The following is a 23395-nucleotide window of genomic DNA, read 5'->3' on the forward strand; positions in this document are numbered from 1 at the left end:
GCCCCGGGGCACCGTCTTCCCACGCTGCTGAGAAGACAGAAGGCCCCTCACCCCGACACCAGGCCCCCAGCTCCTCTCCCTGCCCCCAAGGCCCAGGGAGACCCCCGTGCCCGTGCCAGGCACATCCTGCGCTGACCTCACATTTCAGACATCCCCAGTCAGTGTCGCTCCTCACAGAGACGGGGCCGTGGGACCAGGGCTCTGATCTGCCCCAGACGCCCCTGGGGTTGCTGAGGAGCGCTGCTGTCACCTGCCCTCCCGAGGTCACCCCATACGGAGATCTGTGTACCGTTGGCTGTGTTTCAGAGTTGACCTCTGGAATGCCAGCAACTTGAAGTTTGGAGATGAGTTTCTGGGAGAGCTGAGGGTTCCACTGAACGTGCTCCGCCAGTCCAGCTGCTACGAGGCCTGGTAAGCGTCTGTGCGTGGCCCACGCCGTCCCGGTGGGTGGACAGACGGAGCTGCCGTGAGCAGGCAGAGTGTGGGGGCGCAGGTCGGCTCCCACTGGCCAGACGCCGTGGCTTGGCACATGGTCCATACTCACTCTGGTGAGGTGACAGGGTTGCCGGTGAGAAACTGGCAGCACACGGCTGCCATTTTGGCAGGCGGGGGCGGAGGGAATGTCACGAGAATGGTGGCCGAGGCCCTCGACAGACACAGAGGCAGGGCCATGAGAGCCTTGCAGCTTTGAGGACAGGCCTGGGCAGGGAGGGCAGGCCGCATGCTCCCGAGGGCCCGCCGCACCAGGCCTTCCCCATGGCCCGTCCTCCAGGAGTCACCTGCTGAGGAACCAGGCAAAGGTGTTGTTCCAGGCAAACCTCCCTGCGCTCTGCCTCCCAGTCACCCAGCGCCTTTGTTTTATTTCCCGATCGTTCCGTAAATCAGCAGCGACTGTCATCACTGTGACCGCAGACACCCACGATGGGGACATGGCGTGGTCACAGGCCATATGCCGCAGGCCAGACCCACCACATGGGCGGGCTTCTGTGTGTTGTTCCTCAAGCAGTTTACAGTCACCGGGACACGGGAATTTTGTCTTCGATTCCGTGAGGACAGCAGGTTCTGTTCCTGCTGGGATCACTCCTAGTCCTGTCACCAAGAAGGGACAGTTACGTGGCAGCCCAGTGGATGTCCACCCAGGACCTCAGGTGGCCAGGTGCCCCTGCGCGATGCAGGGTGCCCACATCCCGTGGCAGGCTGCATGGCCCATCAGCTCAGAGCAGACAGGGTTCCCGCACAGTCTCGCAGGGTGGGACCGAAGACAGGCATGTCCAGTGAGAAACCCCGAGGATGGGACCCCGTGCTCCGGTGGCCGGCCTGCTTCCCAGCGCCGTCAGCGTCCCCTCTGCCAGCGGGAGCTCTGACGCTCGTTTGCTGGAGTCACGTCAGCTGTGCTCTAGCTGTCCTCCGTTGTCCGGGGCCCGTCTCCACAGACAGAGTTCCCTTAGCTCCTTTCTCATTTCCCCCTTCTCGAACTCCTACCCCTTCCGTCCTTCCTGTGTAGTCAGCCCCCAGAGGGAAGATAAGGTGGGGGGCGCCCCTCGACATGCACCCCGCAGGGGGTCTCTCGCCAAGAAGGGCTCTGGCGCCTGGACCCTGCGTGTTGTAGGGGGTGCCGTGGGGAATGACCGAGCATGCCCCCACACCCGGACCCTGTGGGGTGGGGGCTCCCACAAGAAACACCCTGCCGGGGGGTCAACAGGGGGGTGGCCCCAGCGCAGGGGGCAGAGAGGTGTCCGGCAGAACTTCCTGGAGGCCCTCCTGCCTCAGACCCCGACACAGCCTGTGGCGGGCGACCAGTGCATCCTGGAGGGAACCGGCCCCTGGAGGGTGCCGCCGCCTCATGCCGCCCTTCCCTGGGTCCCACGTCCAGGTACTTCCTTCAGCCCCGAGACAACGGCAGCAAGAACCTGAAGCCGGGGGACTTGGGGTCCCTGCGGCTGAACGTGGTGTACACTGAGGACCATGTCTTCTCGTCCAACTACTACCGCCCGCTGCGGGACCTGCTGCTGAGGTCTGCGGACGTGGAGGTGCGTGAGTGTGCGGGCCCCTGCTGTGTCCTGGGCCGCCTGCGGCCCCCCCGGTGAGCCAGACCCTGCAGCCCTGCGGACCCCCACGGCCCTCCACGGCCGGCTGCTGACCCCAGCCCCTCTCCTCCGGCCCCCCGCCCACCTCCCAACTCCGGACCCCAGCTCCGGACCCTGGTCCCCCAGTCCCATCTGGCTCAAGCCCCCCACCCCAACCCTGCCCCTGACCTCTGAATCCCCTGCCTCGGTCTGGCCCCGCGCCCCACCCCGGCTCAGACCCCAGCTTCAGCCCTCAGCTCCCTCACCCTTGTTTGGTTCCACCCCGTAGCCCCTCCCGGCTGCCCCCTGCCCACCGCCACCCCCACAAGGCACGGAGCCCACCTCTGGCCCTGCATCTGGGCAGCCAGCTCCTGGTGGGTGACTCTCCCTGCTTACTGTCCCCCAAGTCTGCTCTGTGTCCAGAAATACCTGCATCTCCCTTTGCCGGAGGGACGGAGGCGTGAGCCCCACACCCCACCTGCAGTTAGAGCCCTGCGGGGACCCAGCAAGGTTCATGGTTTCGGATTTCTATGAGGCCCTGAGGTCACCGGCCTTAGTTCTAGAGGTGGAATCGGGTAGAAGAATCCCCAGGAGCGGACCCGGAGCACGTGTACAAATCAGAGGGTTGGACGTAGGCGCTAGAAAAGACGTGGTTCTTTCTTAGCTTGGTGGGAGAGGCAATACGGGACAGGGTCGGGGTCTGGGCCCCGGTGTGGGGACCTTGAACCACCTACTCACTGACTGTGCCCGGTGGGGAGTGGGGGTCTGTAGCCAGCCCCCAGGGCTGGGGGGCTCGCGCTGGGGTCCCACGGTCTCTCCTGTCCCACAGCCGGTGTCCGCGTCCGCCGCGCACGTCCTGGGCGAGGTCTGCAGGGAGAAGCAGGAGGCGGCCGTCCCCCTCGTGAGGTTCTTCCTGCACTACGGCCGTGTGGTGCCGTTCATCAGCGCCATTGCCAGCGCCGAGGTCCAGAGGACCCAGTGAGTGAGCCTCAGGCTCCATGACCTCCCCTCCCTGAGGGCTGCGGCCTGAGTCAGTGACCACCATGTGGTGAGGGCCGGTCTGGGCTGGTACCCTCAGCGCCGAAGAGAGTGCAGAGTTGGGACAGCAGAAGGAGCCCGTACCGGCTCAGGTTTTCTGTCCGAAACACGCTGTTTCTTAAAAATGTACCTTTTCTGGGAAATCCCAAGGTGTGAGTGCAGGAAGGCGGTGGACCAGGGCGCGGGTCGCCTCGGGGGTGACCAGAGGGTGGCAGCTTCAGTACTAGGCCCACAGCAGAGGACTGGGTCACGGCTGCCCCAGGACCTGTGCCCACTCTGCGGGGATGGGTCTGCCAAGAAGAGTCTGTCCCTGGAGCTCTGGGTTCAGAAGGACCCAGATTGCACCCGAGTGCCGAGATGGCGTGAAGCACGTCCTGTTAGGCTGACCTTGGGTCTGGTCCTTAGAGGCTTGGTGTGAAACGGGCCTCACAAAGGGGTGGGGCTGTGGGTGTGGGGAGGTTGTACTGACCGGTCGAACGGCCGTCGGCCGTGTACAGGAGGTGTGTCACACACGCCCACCTGGGGGGTTCAGGGTGCCCCGACGCGAAACATCTGGCTGGGTCTCATTTTCCTCCCAGAACATCTGGAAGCAGGCCAAGCAGGGCCTGTCTCTGCATCCGCTGGGCGTGGGCCAAGGACACGCTCGGTGTCCGTCATCCCCTTGCTCTCCAGGACAGACTCCCTCCAACACTGTTTTACAGGGACCCCAACACCATTTTCCGAGGAAACTCGCTGACCTCCAAGTGCATTGACGAGACGATGAAGCTGGCCGGGATGCACTACCTGCACGTGACCCTGAAGCCCGCCATAGAGGAGGTGAGTGGGGGTCCCACCCCGTGGCCCCCAAGGACGGGGCACGTCAGGGTCTCCGGCAGGCCCAGTGCTGCTGGGGAGGGGCGTAAGGGACGCTCGCTCCCCAGGACACTGCGCACGGACGGCAGGCAGCCCTGACCCCTGCCCCCGAGACATGGCACGCGGAGGGCAGGCAACTGAGACCCCCTGCCCCCGTGACACTGCGCGTGGACGACAGGCAGCTGTGACGCCCCCCACGACGCTGTGCGCAGACGGCAGGCAGCTGTGACCCCCTCCCCCCATGGCAGGCAGCCGAGCAGAAGGGCAGCCCTGACTGAGGGACTCCTGCCACCTCCCCTCCAGCCTCACTGCAGGGACCTGCCCTGTGTGCTCCAGGATCTTTCTCATTGTCTCAGATTAAAAAAACGTTTACTTCAGAAAATTCTTCATTCTACTTAAGACAGAAAGACATGCAGAGAAACACTGGTTTTTCGGAGAACACCCCTTTCTTTCAGCTGTGGGTCCCCTGAACCCGCGTGCAGCGTTCTCTCTAGGGTCCCCTCAGCTGTGCATGGCCTCCTGGTACCGCTCACGCAGGGGCAGGCGCAGCCGGGGCTCCACATGCTTCCTCCCCCCGTGGCCCCGAGCGCCTTGCCCAACCTCTGTGGGGTCCCTGAGGGGTAGCAGTTCCCCCAGAACAGCTTTGTCAAGTGCAGGAACGTGAGGAAGTTTAGACTCACGTGCTGGTTTGGTCCGTGGGCACAGACCTGCCAGCACTTGGGAGGAGCCACCTTTTTAACCCTGATGAAACCTGGTCGCGGGCACTGACGGAGCAGTCTTCAAGAAGGTCTGGAGTTCCCCGCAGGTCGTGGCGCACCCGTGGCCGCACTGAAGGCGCTCCTCCCGCCACTGCCGAGGGCCTGGCTGTGGCTCTGGAGGTCGCTGCTGAGCTGGAGGCCTCCACCCACCTGGGATCCTGGACCAATGGTCACTCAGTCCTTATAAATGCACTTTTCAGATATGCCAGGGCCACAGACCCTGTGAGATTGACCCTGTGAAGCTGAAGGATGGGGAGAACCTGGAGAACAACATGGTGAGACGTTCTCGTCTGCTCAGCACTCTTCAGAGCTGGCTGCCTGGCCGCAGGCGTGGGCACGTGGCCACCCTGGGGGCTCCGTGTCTCCCTAGGATTTGGGGTGGGGACCCTACCGGGACGGTCTCTCGGCGTGTCCTCCGGGGCCTGCAGCAGGGTGACTGGCCCTTTGGCTGCTGACTCCCGTGCCGTCCCTTCTCCTGGGGTGGCCGGAGCCTCCCCACCGGGCTGGCCCGTGGCCCGGCTTCTTCCCAGCCTGGTCCGTCTTCCTGCGGCAGCAGACGTGGGTCCCAAACCCTGGCCATGTCCCCCTGTGTTCTCCTGAAGAGGGTCTATCTTTAGGACAGCCAGACTCTCTGATGGGACAGGGAGCTGTCATCTTGCATAGGGTTTCCTCAGGGTAAGTCTTTTTCATGCCTGTGAGGGAAAGAGATGGGGCTCTCTGTCGGGAAGGTGCGTTACGGGGGATTTCGTGCCTGTCCAGTTAGTGAGATGAGCGTTGGGGAGGGAACTGCGAGGCTGGCCCCCCGCAGAGTGGCAGGGGCTCGCCCAGTGCTCGCCCCACTGACGGCTGACTGCTACGGCCCCGTGCGCCTGCTGAGGGGACGTGCGTCTGTGGCCGCCACGGCTCTCCACGGCTGCTCCCTCCCTGGTGTGCTCGACTGCCGTGGGGGCCAGCAGGGCGGCCTGGGCCACAGGGCCCTCGGGGTGACTGGGCTGCACCCCGTTGCAGGAGAACCTGCGGCAGTACGTGGACCGTATCTTCAGCGTCATCACCAAGTCGGGGGTGAGCTGCCCCACTGTCATGTGTGACATTTTCTTCTCTCTTCGAGAGGCGGCTGCCAAGCGCTTCCAGGGTGAGTCTTTGGTGTGGAAAACATCCACAGCTCCTTACGGGGAGGTCCCTTTCCCCACCGCCAGGCTCCTCAAAGCCAAGAAAGGACGTCGCGGAGTCATGTAGACGTGGTTCCAGCTGTGGCCACGGGGTCGGCGCCCGTGCACACACAGCATCCCTCTGCCGCCCAGCCGGGCTCCAGGTCCTGCCTGCCGTGGTGCTCAGGGGAGCCCGGCCCAGGCCTCAGGTGGGAAGGCCGGCTGGCCAGATGTTGTCACAGTGGTTAGTTTAGGACGCAGCGGTAACTTCTGTGCGTTTGGGCCCATCCAGTCGGAGAAGCCGCCCTCTTGGCTCTTCGCAGTTCTGGCTGGAAGGTCGAGTCAGCACTCAGCACCCCACGTTGTGCATGTCTGTCTTCTGCACCTTCGAGAGAGACAGGATGACCCCTTTGTGGGCGTGGGACAGGAGGGGTCCCGGGGATGAATCGCCTTTTCAGTCGTGCCCGTTGGTTGGGGATTCATCTTGTGCAGACGTGCCCACGGGTGGAACAAAGGCGGCCTTGGGCGGCAGGTGTTAGGTTGACTGAGGCTTGGGGTCCAGGCTGAGGAGGGGACAGGGCGGTGTCTGGGTCCCCATGCCATCCAGCAGGCCCCGACCATGGCCCTGCCGCACCCTTTCCTGAGGAGCCCATGGGTCAGCCCAGATGTGTCCTGCTGCCTCCAGGAACTGCAGAGTCCCCTGAGCAGTCCCTGGACCCTGCCGGGGGCCCCCTCCTGCCCGCCGGTGGGGACGCCTCTCAGCTTGTCTCACCATGGAGGCTGGGCCTCATATCCGGCTCTGCGGACAGGCCCTGCTGCCTTCAAACTCATGGGCTTCAAGCTCGGGGCACCCCGGCCCTCAAACTCTCGGGGTCGCTCGGGGTCGGCGAGCCAGGGCCTGCCTGTCAGAGCCCTGTCCCCAGGAGGCGCTGAGCTATCCGTGGTGCCCAAGGGGAGAACAAGCCAGCAGGTACACCGGCTTGGGCCAGGCCCGGGACTCCACGCCCTCACCGGACACCCTGTCCTGGCCGCAGACGACCTGGACGTGAGGTACACGGCCGTGAGCAGCTTCATCTTCCTGAGGTTCTTCGCACCCGCCATCCTGTCCCCCAACCTCTTCCAGCTCACGCCTCACCACACGGTAAGTGCGCATCTGCCCCGTGGATGGGCCACCCGCCCTCCTGGTGGCACCCTTGCTGGGGGGGCGAGGGGGCTGTGAACTCCTTTATCCATGAGAAGGGGGCACCTTGGCCAAGCTGCGTCTGTTGAGCACGGTTGGCCGCCGTGACCAGGAACCCTCACCCCCAGCTCTGGGAGAGCGAGTGCTGACGGGCTGCCGTGCATTCAGCCACGTGCTGTCAGCTCATGCGGCCCAAGCCCCTCAGGTCAGGCTCCGAGTGACGCACCAGCGGAGCGTGCCTGGCAGTGACTGACCTCGGCAGGAAGCCGGGGGCCAGTGACTGACCTCGGCAGGAAGCCGAGGGCCAGGGGACTCAAGGGGTCCATTCCCGGCTTTGTTTCAGATGAACCCTCCAGGCCAGGGGACGGGCCAGGGAGCCCCGCCATGGGCGCCCAGGGCAGGGCGGGGAGGCTGCTCCTTTAAAGGTGCCCTTGTGCCTACCGTTGGCAGCTGCTCCTCACCCTGCCCTGCGCGCTGGCCGACCTCCCATTGCTCGCCAGCAGCACAAGGGGACTGGGGGCTTTTGTGTGCTGTCACCGTGTTGTCGGCCGTGCGATTCTGGGTTCAATCGCAACGTTTCTGTGGAACCGAAACGAGACTTGCCTTTCTCCTTCCCCTTTGACAGGACCCACAGACGTCGAGGACGCTGACGCTCATCTCCAAGACTATTCAGACTCTTGGCAGCTTGTCCAAGTCGAAATCCGTAAGTCGCTTACTTTAATCGTGTCTGCTTGTCCCAGGAGAGAGTGAGGGCTCAACGCAGGGACAGGGTAAGAAGCAATAAAACCCACACGGCCCACCACCCGCTGTCTGAGCAGAGAGCACGTTCCAGCGGCTTGCAGGCTCCTCTCTGCCTTCCTGAGCCGTGAAACATTGCGTTTCGAGACCGTTTTATCTCGGGGCACATTACTCTTAGAGACCGGGCTTGCTTTCTGAGCCTGTACTCCGCTCAGGTCCGCTGTGGGGATGACTGCGTACAACAAATCTTCATAAGCCAGCACCGTGCGGGATGATGTCTCTTAACAAGCAGTAAAGACACAATATCCCCCAGACCCCGCTATGCTGCAGGCAAGGCTGGGGGAAAGAGTTCAAATCCTGAGTCTTCCCTGGAGAGAAGGGGTAGGGATGACATCGGCCCTGCCAAAAGTCAAAGTCCCTGTTGGTAGGGAACGCCTGGGTCTTGCTGGGCAAGAGGGTGACCGGGGGTACCACGGAGTCACCCCTCTCAGGGCCCAGCAGTCCCCTGGGCAGATCAGAGCTCCTGTATTTGGACCAACGCACCCAGCAGGGCAGGGCCCTCGGCCACAGGGCTCCTCGGCGGCATGGGGAGGGGGCTGTGCTCCCCTCGCAACTCACTTCATTTTTCTCATGAACAAGTGGGTTTGAAACCCTGTCGGACCAACCTACGGCAGAGGGAGTCACAGGAGCACGTGGTGCGTTACCAGCTCCCAAGTGGGGGTTCAGGGGCTGCGGGGGCGTCAGCTGTGAGCCTCTGAGGTCGTCTGTGCTTGGGGCAGATTTGCTGCCTGGGGTGGGCCAGGGGCTCCTCCGGGGCCCGCCTGCCGCACACCACGTCCTGCCTGGGTCCCGAGGGTCTGTCCTGGGCCTCACACCCCCCAGAACGCGGGTCATGACATGCAGGTTTGAGGACATTGGGGACTGTGTGTAGCGATGTCCACATGCGGACAGCTGGGCACGTGCCCTAGGGACTGAAGGCCAAGGCCGGCTGCACAGGGATGGGGTCAGTGGGGTGGTGTGAGGCCTCCCCTGTGCCTGGACCTGCAGGAGCCCCCAGCCCAGCCCAGCCCTCCCCTTCTGTTGTCTGGGGGGTCCCATCGTTGCCGACAAGCAGCCCCCGTGTGGGAGACGCTGGGCTGCGTGTAGGTTGCAGCGGAGCCAAGCGCGTGTGGCGTCCCGCAGCAAGCGGCCACTCCGCAGTCCGTCGGCCGGAGCCTGGATGAACAGGTCCAGGCTGGCTGTGAGTTCTGCACGGACGCGCCTCTGTGCGTCTGGAAACTGCAGAGCGACCTTCCGCGACACGGTGTTCGCTGCAAGCACGGCGTCGGGAGGGCTGCCCCCCGGGTGTCCCTGAGGGGTGCTCTGACGTCCACCTGTCCGGGCCCTCGCCAGCCCCCCGGTCCCAGGAGGGGCTCCCGTGCGGCAGCCTCGTCGTGACCCATGTCAGCAACAGAGACCTGGAACCCAGATGTCAGCCTCCATGCTCGCTGAGGGACCCCGACCTGTTGTCAGCGTTCGGACCCCGGCTTCCGGGGTTGCGTCTGCGTGGCAGTGCCTGCTTTCGTGGCTTCCATGGGCAGTGCCCGGGCTGAGCCTGGGGCCATAGTCACACTGGCACCCCCACTTGCTGAGAGACTGCCACCGGAGCCGGTCATGATGCATGCCTCCAGGTTGTTCCCCGTGGAGCGTGTGCCCGAGACCCGCAGGCCTTTGCTCAGTGACCTGTCTCATTTTAGGCGAGTTTCAAGGAATCCTACATGGCTGCATTTTATGAATTCTTCAACGAGCAGAAATATGCTGATGCAGTAAAAAATGTGAGTGCGGATATCAGTTAACACGGATGTACTGCCTCCTGTCCTGACACCCTACTGTAGTTCCAGAAAATGGAGTTGAAATTCGCAGAACGTAGAGCCGGCCATTACCCACTCTCCAGAGTTCAGAGCACCATTCCCTGCGTAGTCCACAACCACCCCCCGTCCCCGAACTCTGCACCCCAAACCCCCCACGACCTCAGGACTCTCTGCACCCCAGACCCTGTGAACCCCTTGCACTTCCTCCTGTTCTGACCACCTCCTGTGGTCCCCAGACTCCCTACACCCTGGGGACGGTGGACCCCTTCCAGACTCTCCTCTTCAGAACCGTCACGAGTTTTCCCTCGGTGCTGGGCGTTGTACTTCTCTCAAAGACCGCCCTGTGTTTCTTATAAATCCCTTTCCTCACCCTTCTGGCCATCTACTCCTGGGGCCCCCACAGATGCCCGAGTCATGGAGCCAGGGCACCCAGAATCAGGGACATGGCTCATGGAGAGAATCTTTTCTGGATCCTAAAGCTTTGCTTTTTCTGTTGCGTTTAGAAACACTCACACCTACTGGCCTCTCGGGAATCATAAAAACCAGGATCCAGAAGGGGAGAAGGGAGAGGAGCTGGGGCGCACGAGGTTGGGGGAGGGAGTCCAGGCAGGTCGTGGCAGTCACACTGGGGGGGGCGTCCCGGGAGGAGAGCTCCGCTGCTTCCCCTTCCTGCAGAGATGCATGCTTGGGTCACCTGTTGACGTGCCGGTGGGCCTCCCAGGGTCACCGGAAGCCTGGCAGCCAGGCAGAGTGGTGCCTGGGGATGCAGGGGGCCTCCTCAGCAGGTGGGGGGGTTCTGCGTGGAGGCCGGGCTCAGGTTTGGGCGCTTCCCTCCTGGCCACAGTAGGGACACGCTTAGGACCCCGTAACTCTTGCAGAAGGACCCAGATGTCTCTCTCTCCTGGCATCAGGAAGAGACGTAGCGTTCTGCTGTTTGTGTGTGAGAAGGAACATAGCCAAGTGTGCCGTCTCCCCCTTAATTGTCTGCTGTCTTTCCCACCTTAGTTTTTAGATCTGATCTCATCTTCTGGGAGAAGAGATCCCAAGAGCATAGAGCAGCCCATCCTGCTTAAAGAAGGGTAAGGCCCGTGTCTGCTGCTGGGCCAGTGGGAGTGAAACACGGGGGCGGCACTCCTGGCCATCTCTGCCGTGAACTGGGGCATCTCTGCCCACGTGGCTGGTGACCTCCCAACACAGAGGCAGCCAGACCCTTCAGGGGCTGTCCTGGCCTGGGACATCATGGCCTTGGCCCACATCTCTGATCCAGTAAGACTGCTCATGGGGCGAGTCTGAGACGTGGTGTTGACTCTCCTGCTCTGTGCCTCTGCCCTGTGGGTTGTGCGAGTGGAGAAACACCTGTCCGTGGGAGAGAGGGGAATGAGAAGCTGACCCAGCCTTGCGTGTGGGCTGGCTCACACCTGAGTTCAAGACCCTGTTCCACGCCACCAGGCCCCCACTCCTGAAACATCTCCGGCTCCCATTACTCTATTTTCTGGAGCACCTCTGGCCTGGGTCCGCAGGCCTGCCCACCTTCGTACAGGCATCCCTTGTTGGTATTCCCAGTGTGGGAGATGGGGAGGGGGCAGCTGCTTTGTTGGAGGTCTGATGAACCTGCTGTCCTTGCCGACTTGTGACTTAAAGTTAAACTTTTCCGGGGTGCCCAGGTGGCTCAGTAGGTTAAGCCTCTGCCTCTGGCTCAGGTCGTGATCTCAGGGTCCTGGGATCGAGCCCCACATCAGACTCTCTGCTCAGCGGGGAGCCTGCTTCCCCCTCTCTCTGCCTGCCTCTCTGCCTACTTGTGGTCTCTGTCCATCAGATAAATAAATAAAACCTTTTTTTAAAAAAAAGTTAAACTTTGCAAAAGTAGAGACCTTTGCCTTTTGGTGTTTTACCCTATCACTTGGAAATACAGTGAGATGTGGTGTGGGAAGCTGCTGGCTGTGCCCCGAGCCCCAACACTCACCCACAGACGTGCCCTGTTCACACAGGTTCATGATCAAGAGGGCACAGGGGCGAAAACGCTTTGGGATGAAAAATTTTAAGAAAAGATGGTTCCGCCTGACCAACCATGAGTTTACCTACCAGAGAAGCAAAGGTAACAAGAGAAACTGGCTTTTTACTGGAGTCCCATAGTTTATTCTGAGGGGCCAGAGCCTGGACTGGGGGGGCCCTGATGGGTTCATGCCTGCTTTCCTGGATGAAACGAAGCGCGTAGAGTACGTGTCCCGGGGCGTGAGCAGTGTCTGGTCACAGGAGTGCGTGGAAGACGTCCGCCTGCCAGGTGGCCTGGGTGGGGGTGGGGAACAGGTGGGCCTGTGCCCATGGGCTCCCGGCGTGGGAGTCGGGGTCCTGCGTGGGCCGTGTCCTCTGGGTCTGAGGGGGCATAGGTCTCGGCGACACGGCACTGGGAAGTAAAATGTGGGGACAGGGCTCCTCGAGAAGGCACGTGGCCGGAAGATCGGGGTTCCCGGGAGGCAGCACCAGGTCCTGCTGCGTGAGGCCCGCTGTTCTGCGGTGTCCCCCGCAACCCCTTAAGGCGGGGAGCCTCTCGCCTGCCTTGTCCTGAACCCCTTTCTGTGGCAGGAGACCAGCCTCTGTGCAGCATTCCCATCGAGAACATTCTGGCCGTGGAGAGACTGGAGGAGGAGTCCTTCAAGATGAAGAACGTGAGTGCGGCTCCGCCTCGGGGCTCTTGGGGGTTCTCTCTCCTGCGCTTGTTGCCCCGCCGGCTCCCACTGCCGCTGCCCTCCTCCTGCAGCCCCGTCGCCGGGGTCCTTGCGAGCTGGCCGGAGGCAAAGAACCTGCTGGAAAGTGCTTTCCTGGCAGCTCCAGAGGCCGGAGGGCCAGCTCCAGGACCAGAGGATTTCTTTGAAACAAATTTTGATCTGGTTTGAACTTACAGGGAAGTGGCGAGAATACAGCAGGACCCTCGTGTCCCCGAACCCAGAATTGCATGTGGTTTGTCTTTGTCTGTTTGCTGAGCCACGTAAGCACTCAAGTGTGTTCCCTGAAAACAAGGACGTTCTGGTGTGGAGGCAGACCCCCAGGTCCAGAGGCAGGACCCCAACACTGGTGCAGTGTCACCTCTGACCGCTGCCTGTGTAGGGACTCTCCCAGCTGAGCTCCTGGCCATCTTTGTAGCTGTTGTGTGTCCCCAGCCATGCCCCACATGGTGCATTCTCCATCCTTTTCTGGACATGGAACATTCCTCAGCCTTTCTCGGTGTTCTTGAAGCACAGAGGCCAGGTGTTGTGGGTGTCCCTCAGCTTGGGTGGCAGGTTCAGGTGCCCTCTTCTGCCTAGAATCCCGTGGAGATGACCGCATCCCCTGGGTGTGTCTTCTCGGGACGGCTCATGGTGACCGTGGGACACACGCTGAGCTATGTCCACCTCTGGCTCCTGGCCTGCCTCGTCCGGTCAGTACTTCTGGGCTTTCTGCCGTGGAGAGCTCCGTCCCACAGAGGTTCTTCCCTTGTCTGTCAGGGCCACATCTTCTTCAGGGCTGGCGTCCCTCGTCATCCAGTGGGTGTAGGACGTGACTGCGTTCTCGCCCGCATTGTCAAAACACCCGTCACCGGCACACACGGGCGAGCGCAGGTGGGGTTTCCGAGGGAGCCACCAGTGACCTCACCGGGTCTGATTTGGGGCGAGACTCGGATGGGGAGGTTTCCTGTGTGTCCCCACGGAGGGTCCTGCGGGGGAGCCCGCACATCAGGTCTGCTTACTGTTTGACGCTTTTCAGAAGCACAGACCTCCAGGGACCGTCTGTGCGGCGCAGGCAAAAGCACATGCAGGTCTCCTTGTCCCCGCACACCTTGGAGCTTAGTCGGGGAGGAAGTGCCCTGCCCACTGCTGTGGCCGCCGTGGCTGCCGTGGCCTGGGAGGAGGTTACAACTCCGGCTCAGTCTCCGGAGGCACAAATGGGCTCCCGGACGTGGAAGGAGCTCACGCGTCTCCTGTGGGGCAGGAGCTCAGACCCACCCCTGCATCCGAATGCCTGTGCGCGTGGTCCGTCTGCTGTGGCCCCAGGCCCAGCCCCCCTTCCCCGTGTCACTGGTCATTTGCTTCACTGGTTGTATCTTCCCGAGTGTTGCCAACCGCCCCCAACACCCCACGGGCTTCAGGGAGCTCAGATGTTGGAGCAGCCCTGTGTTTCCTAAGAACCTTCTTCAGACGCTGGGAACCATCCACAGTAGCCACTGCTCTAGGAGGACGGTCCTTGCACAGCATCTCACCCTGCAGGCTCTCCTATATATGCCAGGTGTAGGGTTTAGAGGAAGGCCCCCGAGTCGGGTCTGCCTCGCAGGAGCTGACAAGGGCTCTGTCTTCCACCTCCTGTGTCAGTCTGTCTCTGCACAGCTCAGCTGTCTAGTACCCAGTAGGTGCGTATGCCACACTGTGTGGTGGGGGACACAACGAGTTGGCTTCAGCTATGACGGGGCTGCTTCTGGCCCAGGGTCGCTGAGGAGGAAGACCGATGAGCTCACGTCTCTGTCTGGGTCAAAGATGAACATCGTGGCCCGTGTGGGTGGCCCCAGCTGGGTAGATGGGAAGGCTGCCCCTGGCTGGACGGCCCAGCTCACACACGGCAGTTCCCACTCAGCCTGCACTGTCCCTTCACCTGGACTACTGGAGGGGGTTTCTGCGGCAGGCAGATGGCCCCATGGCAGACGGTGTTTTCCCCGGGCCCGAGGGATGTTCGCATGTTGTGCCTGCCCCGGGAGGAATGCCATCTCCTGTGTGGAGGCTGTAGCGTGGGGTGTCTGTTCCCAGGCCTGGGATTCAGCCCTCTCTATGATGGGGGCCTGGGGCACCCAGCCCTCCCTGGGCTCTGGGCCTGTGCACCTGCTATGCCCATTCCAGGACCTCCACTGCCCCAGGACCCCCGCACCTCTCATCCCCACTGCCCCACGACCTCTGTACCTATTGGTGCTTCTGGCTGGGACTCTTCATCTTCTGCTTTTCCCACTCAGCTTACCGATGTTTTAATCATCTTTCTGACTTCAGCTGGGTCATTGACTTAAAAGGTTCTTGCCTGACTCTTCCTCCAACGTACACAGACCTTACATTTTGTGTTGGTTCTTATCCTTCTTGCTGGCTGGAAGTTCATGGTGAGAGAAACTCTGTTTGGGCCACACTCTGTCCCCAGAACCTAGGGCAGTGCCTGGTATTCAGGAGGGTTGTTGAATGAACAACGAGAGAGAAGGCGGAGGCTGAGAAGCCTCCGAGCAAGTCACACTAACCTGGAAGGAGGAGGAAGAGCCTCCTGGTGAGATGAGGTGGGTGGGGATTTTCTGATGGACACAACAGCACATACAAAGGTCCTGAGGTCAGTGTGGGATGAGGATAAGAGCGTGGGCACGATAAGCTCTGATGTACCTTGCACAGAAGACCGCCCCAGCTTAAAAAAACCAGGAGACTCAAAGAAACATTTGTGTCCTGACCACGGTGACCACAGGAGGGGATGAACAGTGCTCCGCCTTTGCTTTTGGGATGGAGCTCCCTGAGACCCCAGCACACAGTGCCTTGGCCAGGCTGACCAGGGGTGACCCTGCTAAGTTGTGTTAGTCCCAAGTCCCCTAGGGGGAAGGAGATTGCTCTCTCAGTTTCAGGAACAGCAGAAAGCCCTTTGTGTGCTCCACAACCCCCCAGGCCTGTCCACTCCCTCCCTCTGCGGCCCCCGGGCCTGTCCGGTCCCTCCCAGGCTGTCCACATCCACACTGAGGACCCTCGTGGCCCAGGCAGGACACCTTGCCCGGTGGCCTTTCTGACTCTGACCGCGGTCTCCCCAGATGTTTCAGGTGATCCAGCCGGAGCGAGCGCTGTATATCCAGGCCAACAACTGTGTGGAGGCCAAGGCCTGGATCGACATCCTCACCAAAGTCAGCCAGAGCAACCAGAAGCGCCTCGCCGTCTACCACCCGTCCGCCTACCTCAACGGCCACTGGCTGTGCTGTAGGGCCTCCTCGGACACGGCGCCGGGCTGCTCCCCCTGCACCGGGTAGGTCTGTGCCTCCCCTACCCCGAGGCCCTCCCAGCCAACGCAGGCAGAGAGGGGATCCCACGGGACCAGCCAAGGGGCCGGAAATCAGCCCTGAGCTGACAGGAAGGGAGAGCAGAGTGTATTGGATGTGGACGATGGGGTGGGGGAGACGGGGACAGAGCATCCAAGAAACACAGAAGAGAAAACAGTGGGCGTCTCCTCATTGCGGGGGGTCTGGGTTTTTCGTGGGGATTGTGGTCTGGGGCATGTGTCCCCTTAGGTGTCCAGGAACTGGTCCACACAAAGACAGTGTCCAGAAGTCCTTCGTAAGTTACTCATTCCCTCGAGCTGGGGGTCTTGGCCTCAAGGTGTTTGGAGTGAGGGGTCTTAGCATTTCTGACAACCTGCCTGCTCACTCCTCTTTTCTGTTGTGCTGGAAGACTCCAAAGACACCCTCGCCCGTTTGTCCGTTACAAGGAGGATGTAGGCTACGTGCATTTCAAGCATGTGTGGAGTGGGGCGTGGGTGCAGGCCTAGCAAGAACAGAAGCTGGAAAAGAAGCAAAAAATAAAAAACATTTTTTGTTCTTTTTTTTCTTGGGGTCCCTTCAGTCCTTGTCTCACATCCACCCCGTGTGGCCAAGTACAGTTGTCCGGTTTGTGCACTGTACAGAGAAGTTTGGCCAAGGGGCCGCACTGGGGCTTGGCGAGCTGCACACGCACAGCTGCGTCTCCTAGGCTGTGCTCGCAATTCTTGAGGTGCTCCCATGCCAGAAAGCCTGGGCTCACCCTTGCAAAGGCCCTGTCGACTGGCAGGGGCCGTGAGCCATCATGGGTGCTCTGTCTCCCAGGGGCCCTAGTGGTCCTTCGGGGCGGACGGCAGTGGGGAGGGTGCTCCGTGCTGAGGAGGACTCCCAGGAGTGGGGGCTGTCGTGTTTCTTCCAGAAGAGCCCGGAGGCCTTCTACCATCCTGCTCACGCCCCTTTAGTGTCCACAGCTGCCATCTGACACCCTCTCCCGTCCCTTCCTGCCCCACTGTGAGCTGGGCTTCCTGGGGGTCATGAGAGAATCACTCGGCCCCTTCTGAAAGCAGGCCTGGATGCGTTGAGGGTGCCCCTGGGACCTGTGAGGACACTGACCAATGCCGTCTGGTGCAGGGGTGAGAGATACCCCAAAGCTCACGGGGTGGGAGCAGAGGGTCCGGCTTCGTAGCTGAAAAGGCCGGTTCCACCCAGGAGAGCTGAGTACTGTGTGCAGGGGCTGGGACCCTGCCACACCCTTGGGCCGGAGCCGCCGCAGGCTGCGGGAAGAGCCGGCACCTGGCCATCCTCACCTGGGGCGGCCCTGCAGGTCCCACGGCCCACATGCGCCGGGGCAGCTCTTTCTGTTCCAGGCCCTTTCTTGTCACAGCAGAACGAGCATGGCCTGTCGGCTGCTGTCTCAGCAGGTCCGTAGGCCTCCCGTCCTCCGAGCCTGTGGACGGGCCGCCCTCAGGGCTCGTGAGCTGGGCCCGGGCCCCGTCGGGGATAAGTTCACTGCGTAAGATCACTCCGTGACCCAGTGGGCTTCCGAAAAAGGGAATGACTGACATCATCGTTCTTTCTGTTGTGGCGTGGCGGTGCTCGGGCAGCGGCCTCCCGGCAAACATCCAGCTGGACATCGATGGGGACCGCGAGACAGAGCGCATCTACTCCCTCTTCCACTCGTATATGAGCAAACTAGAGAAGATGCAAGGTAGGCCCGGCAGCCGGCGCGCCGTCTCGGCAGGTGGCAGGTGGCCGTGGAGACGCCTGCCGGGGCCACGGGGGCACCTGGAGCTTCCCGCAGAGACCCCCGGCTCTCGGAGCCCCCGTGGTCTGTGCGCGTTCCCACGCGTGGGCTGAAGGGGGAATGCGTCCCGCAGGCCAGCAGATGTGGGGCATGGACTGTAGGAACAGATTCTCTGCATAATCTTACGGGGGAATTTAGCCACGACCTCTGAGCCACCAAGTTCTTGAGAAGATCTTGTGTTTAACAACCTCCCACAGCCCAGACCGCGGATTCGTTCTTCTGCCTGCGGGGGGGCGGAGGGGGCACCTGGGTGTGTGGACGCGTGTGTGCACGTGGGACCGTGTTCCCGGCCAGAAGCGGCCGACGTGATGTGTGCCCCCGTTGATCACCCTCTCCTTTGTGTTCTGCGGGTGGCAGGTGACGTGGGAGTGATGGGGTTGAGATTCAGGAGAGACGGTCGGGACACGGAGGAGGTCCGGAAGCCCCCCCAGAATGCGAAAGGAAGCTGAGTGGGCCTGGAATATACCGTCCTGTTCTTTCTCCTGACCTAACCCAGCAGGCTCGGGGTGGGCCTCAGCCCGAGCTGACTCCAGTCCTGCCCTGCAAGCATTCCGCCGTGAGCTGTCGGGAGCTCAGCCGCACCTGCCCTCGGGGGCCGCCTCTGGGTGCACACCCAGGCTCCAGGCCCATGCACTTGCCCACGTGGTGCACATGCGCGAGCATATGCTCCTGTGCAGACCCGCACGCACCCGTGCGCGTGCGCACACCCACTCCGCCCCGGGGGGTCCTCCCCCAGCAAGTGTGCACACCCAGCACTTGGCCCTGAGGTTTCCTCGGGAGGCCGCACGGGAGTGGTCCTGGGGCTATAGCCGGCCTCAAGGTGGCAGCCCCTCCCCAGCGCACTGAGACGGGTGACCAGAACAGAGGATGGTCAGGAGACTTAGGGTGAAGCCACCCTGTGAGGTCCAGATTCATGAAGGAGGCTGACTGAGCCTTGCGTGGTCAGCCACTTTCCAGCGGCCTCTCTCTACGCACGGTCTCCCTCTTGCTTCCAGCCTGGGGTCACCCCCCCACCAGAGGCCCCCATGCCTCTGTCCCTCAGAGCCACTCTCTGCCCCCTTCGTCTGGCTGATACCTGTTTGTCTTGTGAGTGTCCTTCTCTGGGGAGCTTTTTCTAACCCTGGGTGTATCTCTGTCATTGCCACGATGACCATCTCTGATCTGTTCACGTTGGGTGGGCTTGACCCTTTGAGAGCAGAAGCAGGTCGTTTGGCCCAGTGCCTGACTTGGAGGAGGAACGAATACCGTGTTCTGGATGACGGATGCGTGGGCAGCGGACGGCAGAGGCGTAGATGAGGGGAGACGGATGGATGGTGGACGGAGAGATGGTCATGGTGGTGGGGGACGGGGGATGACGGATGGACGGAGGGCGGACGAGCGAGCCTCCCTCCCAGGGTGGGAATCATCTGGGCGAGCGCCGGTTCTGTCAGCAGGACTGGATCTTACAGGGCCCCTCGCTTGGCCTCCGCAGCACTGACTGTCTTCAGGCCTCTGCCTGGAGTCTCGGTGCTTCTCTGAGGCCGAGAGCTTGTCCTCGGAGCATCTGGTGGTCTTGATACTCCTGCGGCTGTGCTCTTGAGCGCCGGGACCACGGGGCTTGTTTCCCCCGACGTGGTTGGTCCTTTCCTTTTGGCGCTCGGAGGCGGCTGTGCTCGGGCTGCGTGTGCGAGAGGGGAGACTGGGTCCCCTCCACCGCCCGCATGTGGCCTGGACTCACCTCTTCCCCCACCCCTGCCCCCGCCCCCTGAAGTCTGCTGACAGTGGAACCCGGGACTTGAGGCAGGGAAGGGTTAGCCTTGGTGGGGACGGCTGCCACGGGGCTGAGAGTAACGCAGGGGTGCCTTTCCAGGTGGCAGCAGGGTCCCCGTTCTGTGATGAGCCCTGGGATCACAACTTGCTTTCCCTCTGCAGAACAGGCACGAGTGTGTACTTATGAGGGCACTGGGAAGGTTAGAGAGAGGACTCCCACGGAGCACCGAGCCGTGTCTCCCACACAACCGTGGACCCACAGTCTGGCCTCGGGCCTCTTCCCCAGCCTGCGCCTCTCGGGTGCCTCCCAGCACTCACCCGCTCTGGCCGCGCCCCTCAGCATCCCACGTGGGATGAGTCTGCGAATCCCAGGCCTCAATCCAGAGACAGCTTTGGCCTCTGCCGTGAGACCACCGGGTAGCCCGTCATGTCCTCTTCCGTGACACGGGCTAACCGCCTGGGTTGGCCCAGGACCCAGCCACACAGCCCCCGTGAGGCAGGCTGCCCAGCTGCGTCTCCGAGCCACCTCCCCGCACCTCCCCCTCCCCTGCTCAGGGTCCGCAGGCCTCTGCAGGCCTCTGCGTCTGTCCCTTCTCCGCCAGCGCCGTGCTCCACCAGCACCATGAGTCTTCATGTCTGGTCGCTATTGGCGAGGGTCACAGACATGTGCTTGTTCCGGGGTCATGCCTCTTGACCTGTCCGCACTGGCTGTGACAGCACAGCTCACTGGTCCTGCCAGGCCCCCGGGCAGGAGTCTCTCGGGGACACTGGTTCCCCCGCTTCCCAGAAGGATTCATCGAGGCTCAGACACAAGTAGCCTGCTCCGGGCCCAGTAGCTCCCATAAGTGGGGACTTTGGGGAGGGGTCCAGGCAGTCTGGCTCCCGAGACCCTGACCCTGCGTGTGACGTGGAGAGGGGGAGGCTGGACTCGGACCCGCTGCGCACCGGGCTCCTCCTTCTCCTCCTCTGTCTGTTCGTCCCGCACATTTATGTCGCTTGTCTTTCTTGCGTCAGATTCTCTGTTTTTGAATCTTTAACTGAATCTTCTTAGTCTTCCTTTGTGCAGACTTGTGAGTTTTTAGTCAGAATTCGAGTTCTCCTGGGTTGGAGATAAAGACAAGGGGTTGGACACTAGAACTTCTGTGATAATGAAACAGCAGGGCAGGTGGGGTGAGGGGCTCCCTAGGTCGGGCTCACCTCAGCCCAGTGCTATCCAAATGGCGTGTCTTCCCACACAGACCCCCCGCAACCCTGGAGTGGAGGGTCAAGCTCAGGGGTTTGAGGACAGGTCAGGAGGAGGGTCCAGCTCAGGGGTTTGGGGACAGGTCGGGGGAGGGTCCAGCTCAGGAGTTTGGGGACAGGTCAGGGGGAGGGTCCAGCTCAGGTGTTTGGGGACAGGTCAGGGGGAGGGTCCAGCTCAGGGGTTTGGGGACTAGTGGGTAGACCTGGTAGCCTAGAGGTTTGGGGAACAGACCAGGAGGCCCAGGCCCAGCTCCGGTGTCTGGGTGCTTCTCGTGGGTGCCTGAAGGCTACGGCGTGGTCTTCAGCAGGAGTGAGGTGGTCCAGTGAGAAAGTCACGTGTCCAGCAGGTGGGGTGACAGTGGTCCTAGGAAGCTGCTCGTGCAGCCCAGCCAAGAGGTGACACCCTTGAGGACAGTGTCCTCGTGTCCCCGCCACAGGGGGTGCACGTAAACGCCAGGTCAGTGACGCCCTGGCCCCTCTTTCTAAGATGGGGCTTCCCTTGAGGTCATCTCTCCAGACTGACCCTGGGTGACCCCGCAGGCCCTTGAGCCCACCGGCCCTATGTCCAGGAAGCGACATCTGCCAGCTCTGGTCTGGTGAGCAGTAGGTGTGGACAGATGCGGGTGCGCAGGAGACAAACTGGTCAGACGGGGCGTCAGACCCTGGCTTCTCCGGCGCTCGGCTTCAGTCCGGCTCTCGGGAATGGCTTCTGCTTCTTCGTGCATTTGCATGGGAGCGGTCAGCCCTTCCCCGAGGCGGCTGGCCGTGCACGCTGCCCTGACCTCCGGCCCCTCTCAACGCCGCAGAGGCCTGTGGCAGCAGATCCGTGTACGACGGGCCCGAGCAGGAGGAGTACTCGACGTTCATCATCGACGACCCCCAGGAGACCTACAAGACACTGAAGCAGGTCATTGCTGGGGTCGGGGCCCTGGAGCAGGAACACGCCCAGTACAGGAGGGACAAGTTCAAGAAGACCAAGTATGGGAGCCAGTGAGTATGGCGTCTGGGTTGTAGGGGAGCCCTTGGCAAAGGTAACGGGGAAGGGACTGCAAGGAGCTTCCTGGGGCAGAGCCCTACCCTAAAGCCGCCCGCACACACCCGTGAGGCTTGGGCAGCCGCCCAGCTCCTCAGAGCAGCCTTCCTGTACTCTCCAGCTGTCGGGCAGTGCGCCTTGGGCAGCACCTCCCTAACTTCCCGCCTCCTGGTCCCTCCTTCCTCCAGAACCTTCCACCTCCTGACCCATTGCTTCCAAAATTAGGCTTCAGTGGGCCAGAAGCTCCACACCCTTTGCCTCTCTCTAGGCCACGAGTACGCTTCTGTAGGTGACTTCTGCCTAAGTCTTTCCCTGTGTTTGTATTTTTCACATTTATTCCGATGAACATGGATCACGTTTAAAGACGGAACAAAGATACGAAAACGTGCAGAGGGCACTGGCGGTCGGGAGCTCGGCCTCACTTTCTCTGCTCCCGTTTCCCCTTTGCAGGGAGCACCCCATCGGAGACAAGAGCTTCCAGACCTATATCAGGCAGCAGTCGGAGACCTCCACGCATTCCATTTGAAGCCGAATGTCCTGTCCCAGGACGGGGCCCTGGGCTGTGGGCAGAAAGCCACAGTCGGGCTTGAGGGAACAGAGAAAGGACAATAGAGCCTGGGGCCTTCACTTCACAGCTCACCTGTGACCAGCGCCGGGCTCACTGGGCAGCTGAGACCTCCCGGAGCTCATCTGTGGTTGCTGGGGCTCCATCGTCACACTGGTGGCAGGCGACCTGGGCTGGCTCTTCTGAAAGGAGGGACCGGGACCGCCGTGCCCGCTGCAGAACTCATGCTTCCTGTCCTGGACCCTTGGGCCTCTGCTGGGCTCTGTGCGGCCTGTGCGGTGGAGCCCCCAGCTCTCTCCTCCCACACGCCCTGCGGGACCAGCACGCTGAGCGCTTCGTGTCTTGTCGCCTGCCGGCGGCCCCGGCCCCGGCCCTCTGCTTCCAGCCCTGCCGTTATTCCTGCTGAAGGTCAGTTTCACTTCCTCGTGCGTCACCGCACGAAGGCCCCCGTGTGCGAATGCCTTGACGACTCGGAGGTACAGGGCCCTTCTGCCGAGTGTGCCGGGGCTTCCCGTCTCTCCTGCAGACGCTGGCGTCCCGCCGCTGCCAACACTGCCAGAGCGGGCAACGCGCCGTACAGAGTGTCCGGCCCACGCCCCTTCAAGCAGAATTGTCGTTTGCTGTTGGTGGGACTGAGAGCAGGGTCCACCTCAGCTGCCCCTTCTGGGAGTTTGGGGAAGGTTTTTAAAATAGAAATGTGCATTATTTTCAAGCTGTTTTTCTTAATGTTTTTAGAGGACCGTTTCTAACGAGCTGTTTGATGAAGTACCTCAGAGCATCTAGGCCTGTCGCAAAGGGCAGGCACAGGGGCACGAGCCGCTTCTCTGGGAAGCCGGTGGACGGCCCTCCAGAGCGCCCCAGGGACGCAGCGTCCTGAGCTGTGCAGATCCCCAGCCCCCGGGAGCAGGGCTTTGCTGTCTCTGTGAGGCCCCTAGAAGCTGCCAGGCAGTGGGGGTGCTTTTCTGTGGGGCTGGGGGGGGCCGACGTGGGGCAGCCGGCCTTCGAGCTTTGGAGAACACTGTTCAGATGCTCGGACCTTGTGCCTGTCTCCGCTTTTTTTTGCAAATACTGTCCAGACTCTGACCCATGGCGGATAGGACTTGTCACAAAAATAGCGCAGGAAGATGTTGCAGAAAATACCCTTAGGGATGCACAGCTAGCAGGCCGCACCGGACTACCGTTTTTAACTCGGATTTGTAACTTGAGGTCTCTGTTTATAAGATACTAATGATCTGCAATGTATTTTACTGGCCAATTAAAACAGACGTTTTATTCTTTCTGAGGACGGTTTGATTAACGGCGCACGTGGGCGATGGGGCCTGTGGGAGGCTGGGTGGCAGCCCACGTGGCAGGGGAGGTTCGGCT

The 23395-nt window shown here is 61.8% G+C and overlaps 1 protein-coding gene across 4 annotated transcripts in view; it reads left to right on the forward strand.

Moving 5' to 3' along the window:
• Positions 1-23307, forward strand: part of RASA3 (RAS p21 protein activator 3) — a 114701-nt gene extending 91394 nt beyond the window's left edge. For 3 of the 4 annotated variants that reach the window (XM_032314229.1, XM_032314226.1, XM_032314230.1), the window contains 16 exons: positions 307-411; positions 1874-2030; positions 2896-3044; positions 3806-3920; positions 4915-4989; positions 5723-5846; positions 6897-7003; positions 7668-7745; positions 9517-9594; positions 10636-10709; positions 11619-11725; positions 12214-12296; positions 15422-15630; positions 17242-17345; positions 21239-21422; positions 21916-23307. In XM_032314229.1, the coding sequence (XP_032170120.1) occupies positions 307-411; positions 1874-2030; positions 2896-3044; positions 3806-3920; positions 4915-4989; positions 5723-5846; positions 6897-7003; positions 7668-7745; positions 9517-9594; positions 10636-10709; positions 11619-11725; positions 12214-12296; positions 15422-15630; positions 17242-17345; positions 21239-21422; positions 21916-21991 (1825 nt within the window). In that variant the 3' untranslated portion in view covers positions 21992-23307. Of the gene's footprint in view, positions 1-306; positions 412-1873; positions 2031-2895; positions 3045-3805; positions 3921-4914; positions 4990-5722; positions 5847-6896; positions 7004-7667; positions 7746-9516; positions 9595-10635; positions 10710-11618; positions 11726-12213; positions 12297-12388; positions 12580-15421; positions 15631-17241; positions 17346-21238; positions 21423-21915 lie in introns of those variants that run through there. The other variant, XM_032314228.1, reaches the window with a different exon arrangement.
• The last annotated feature ends 88 nt before the right edge of the window (positions 23308-23395 follow it).

The sequence above is a fragment of the Mustela erminea genome, chromosome 15 (assembly GCF_009829155.1).
Source record: "Mustela erminea isolate mMusErm1 chromosome 15, mMusErm1.Pri, whole genome shotgun sequence".
Classification (NCBI taxonomy): Eukaryota; Metazoa; Chordata; class Mammalia; order Carnivora; family Mustelidae; genus Mustela; species Mustela erminea.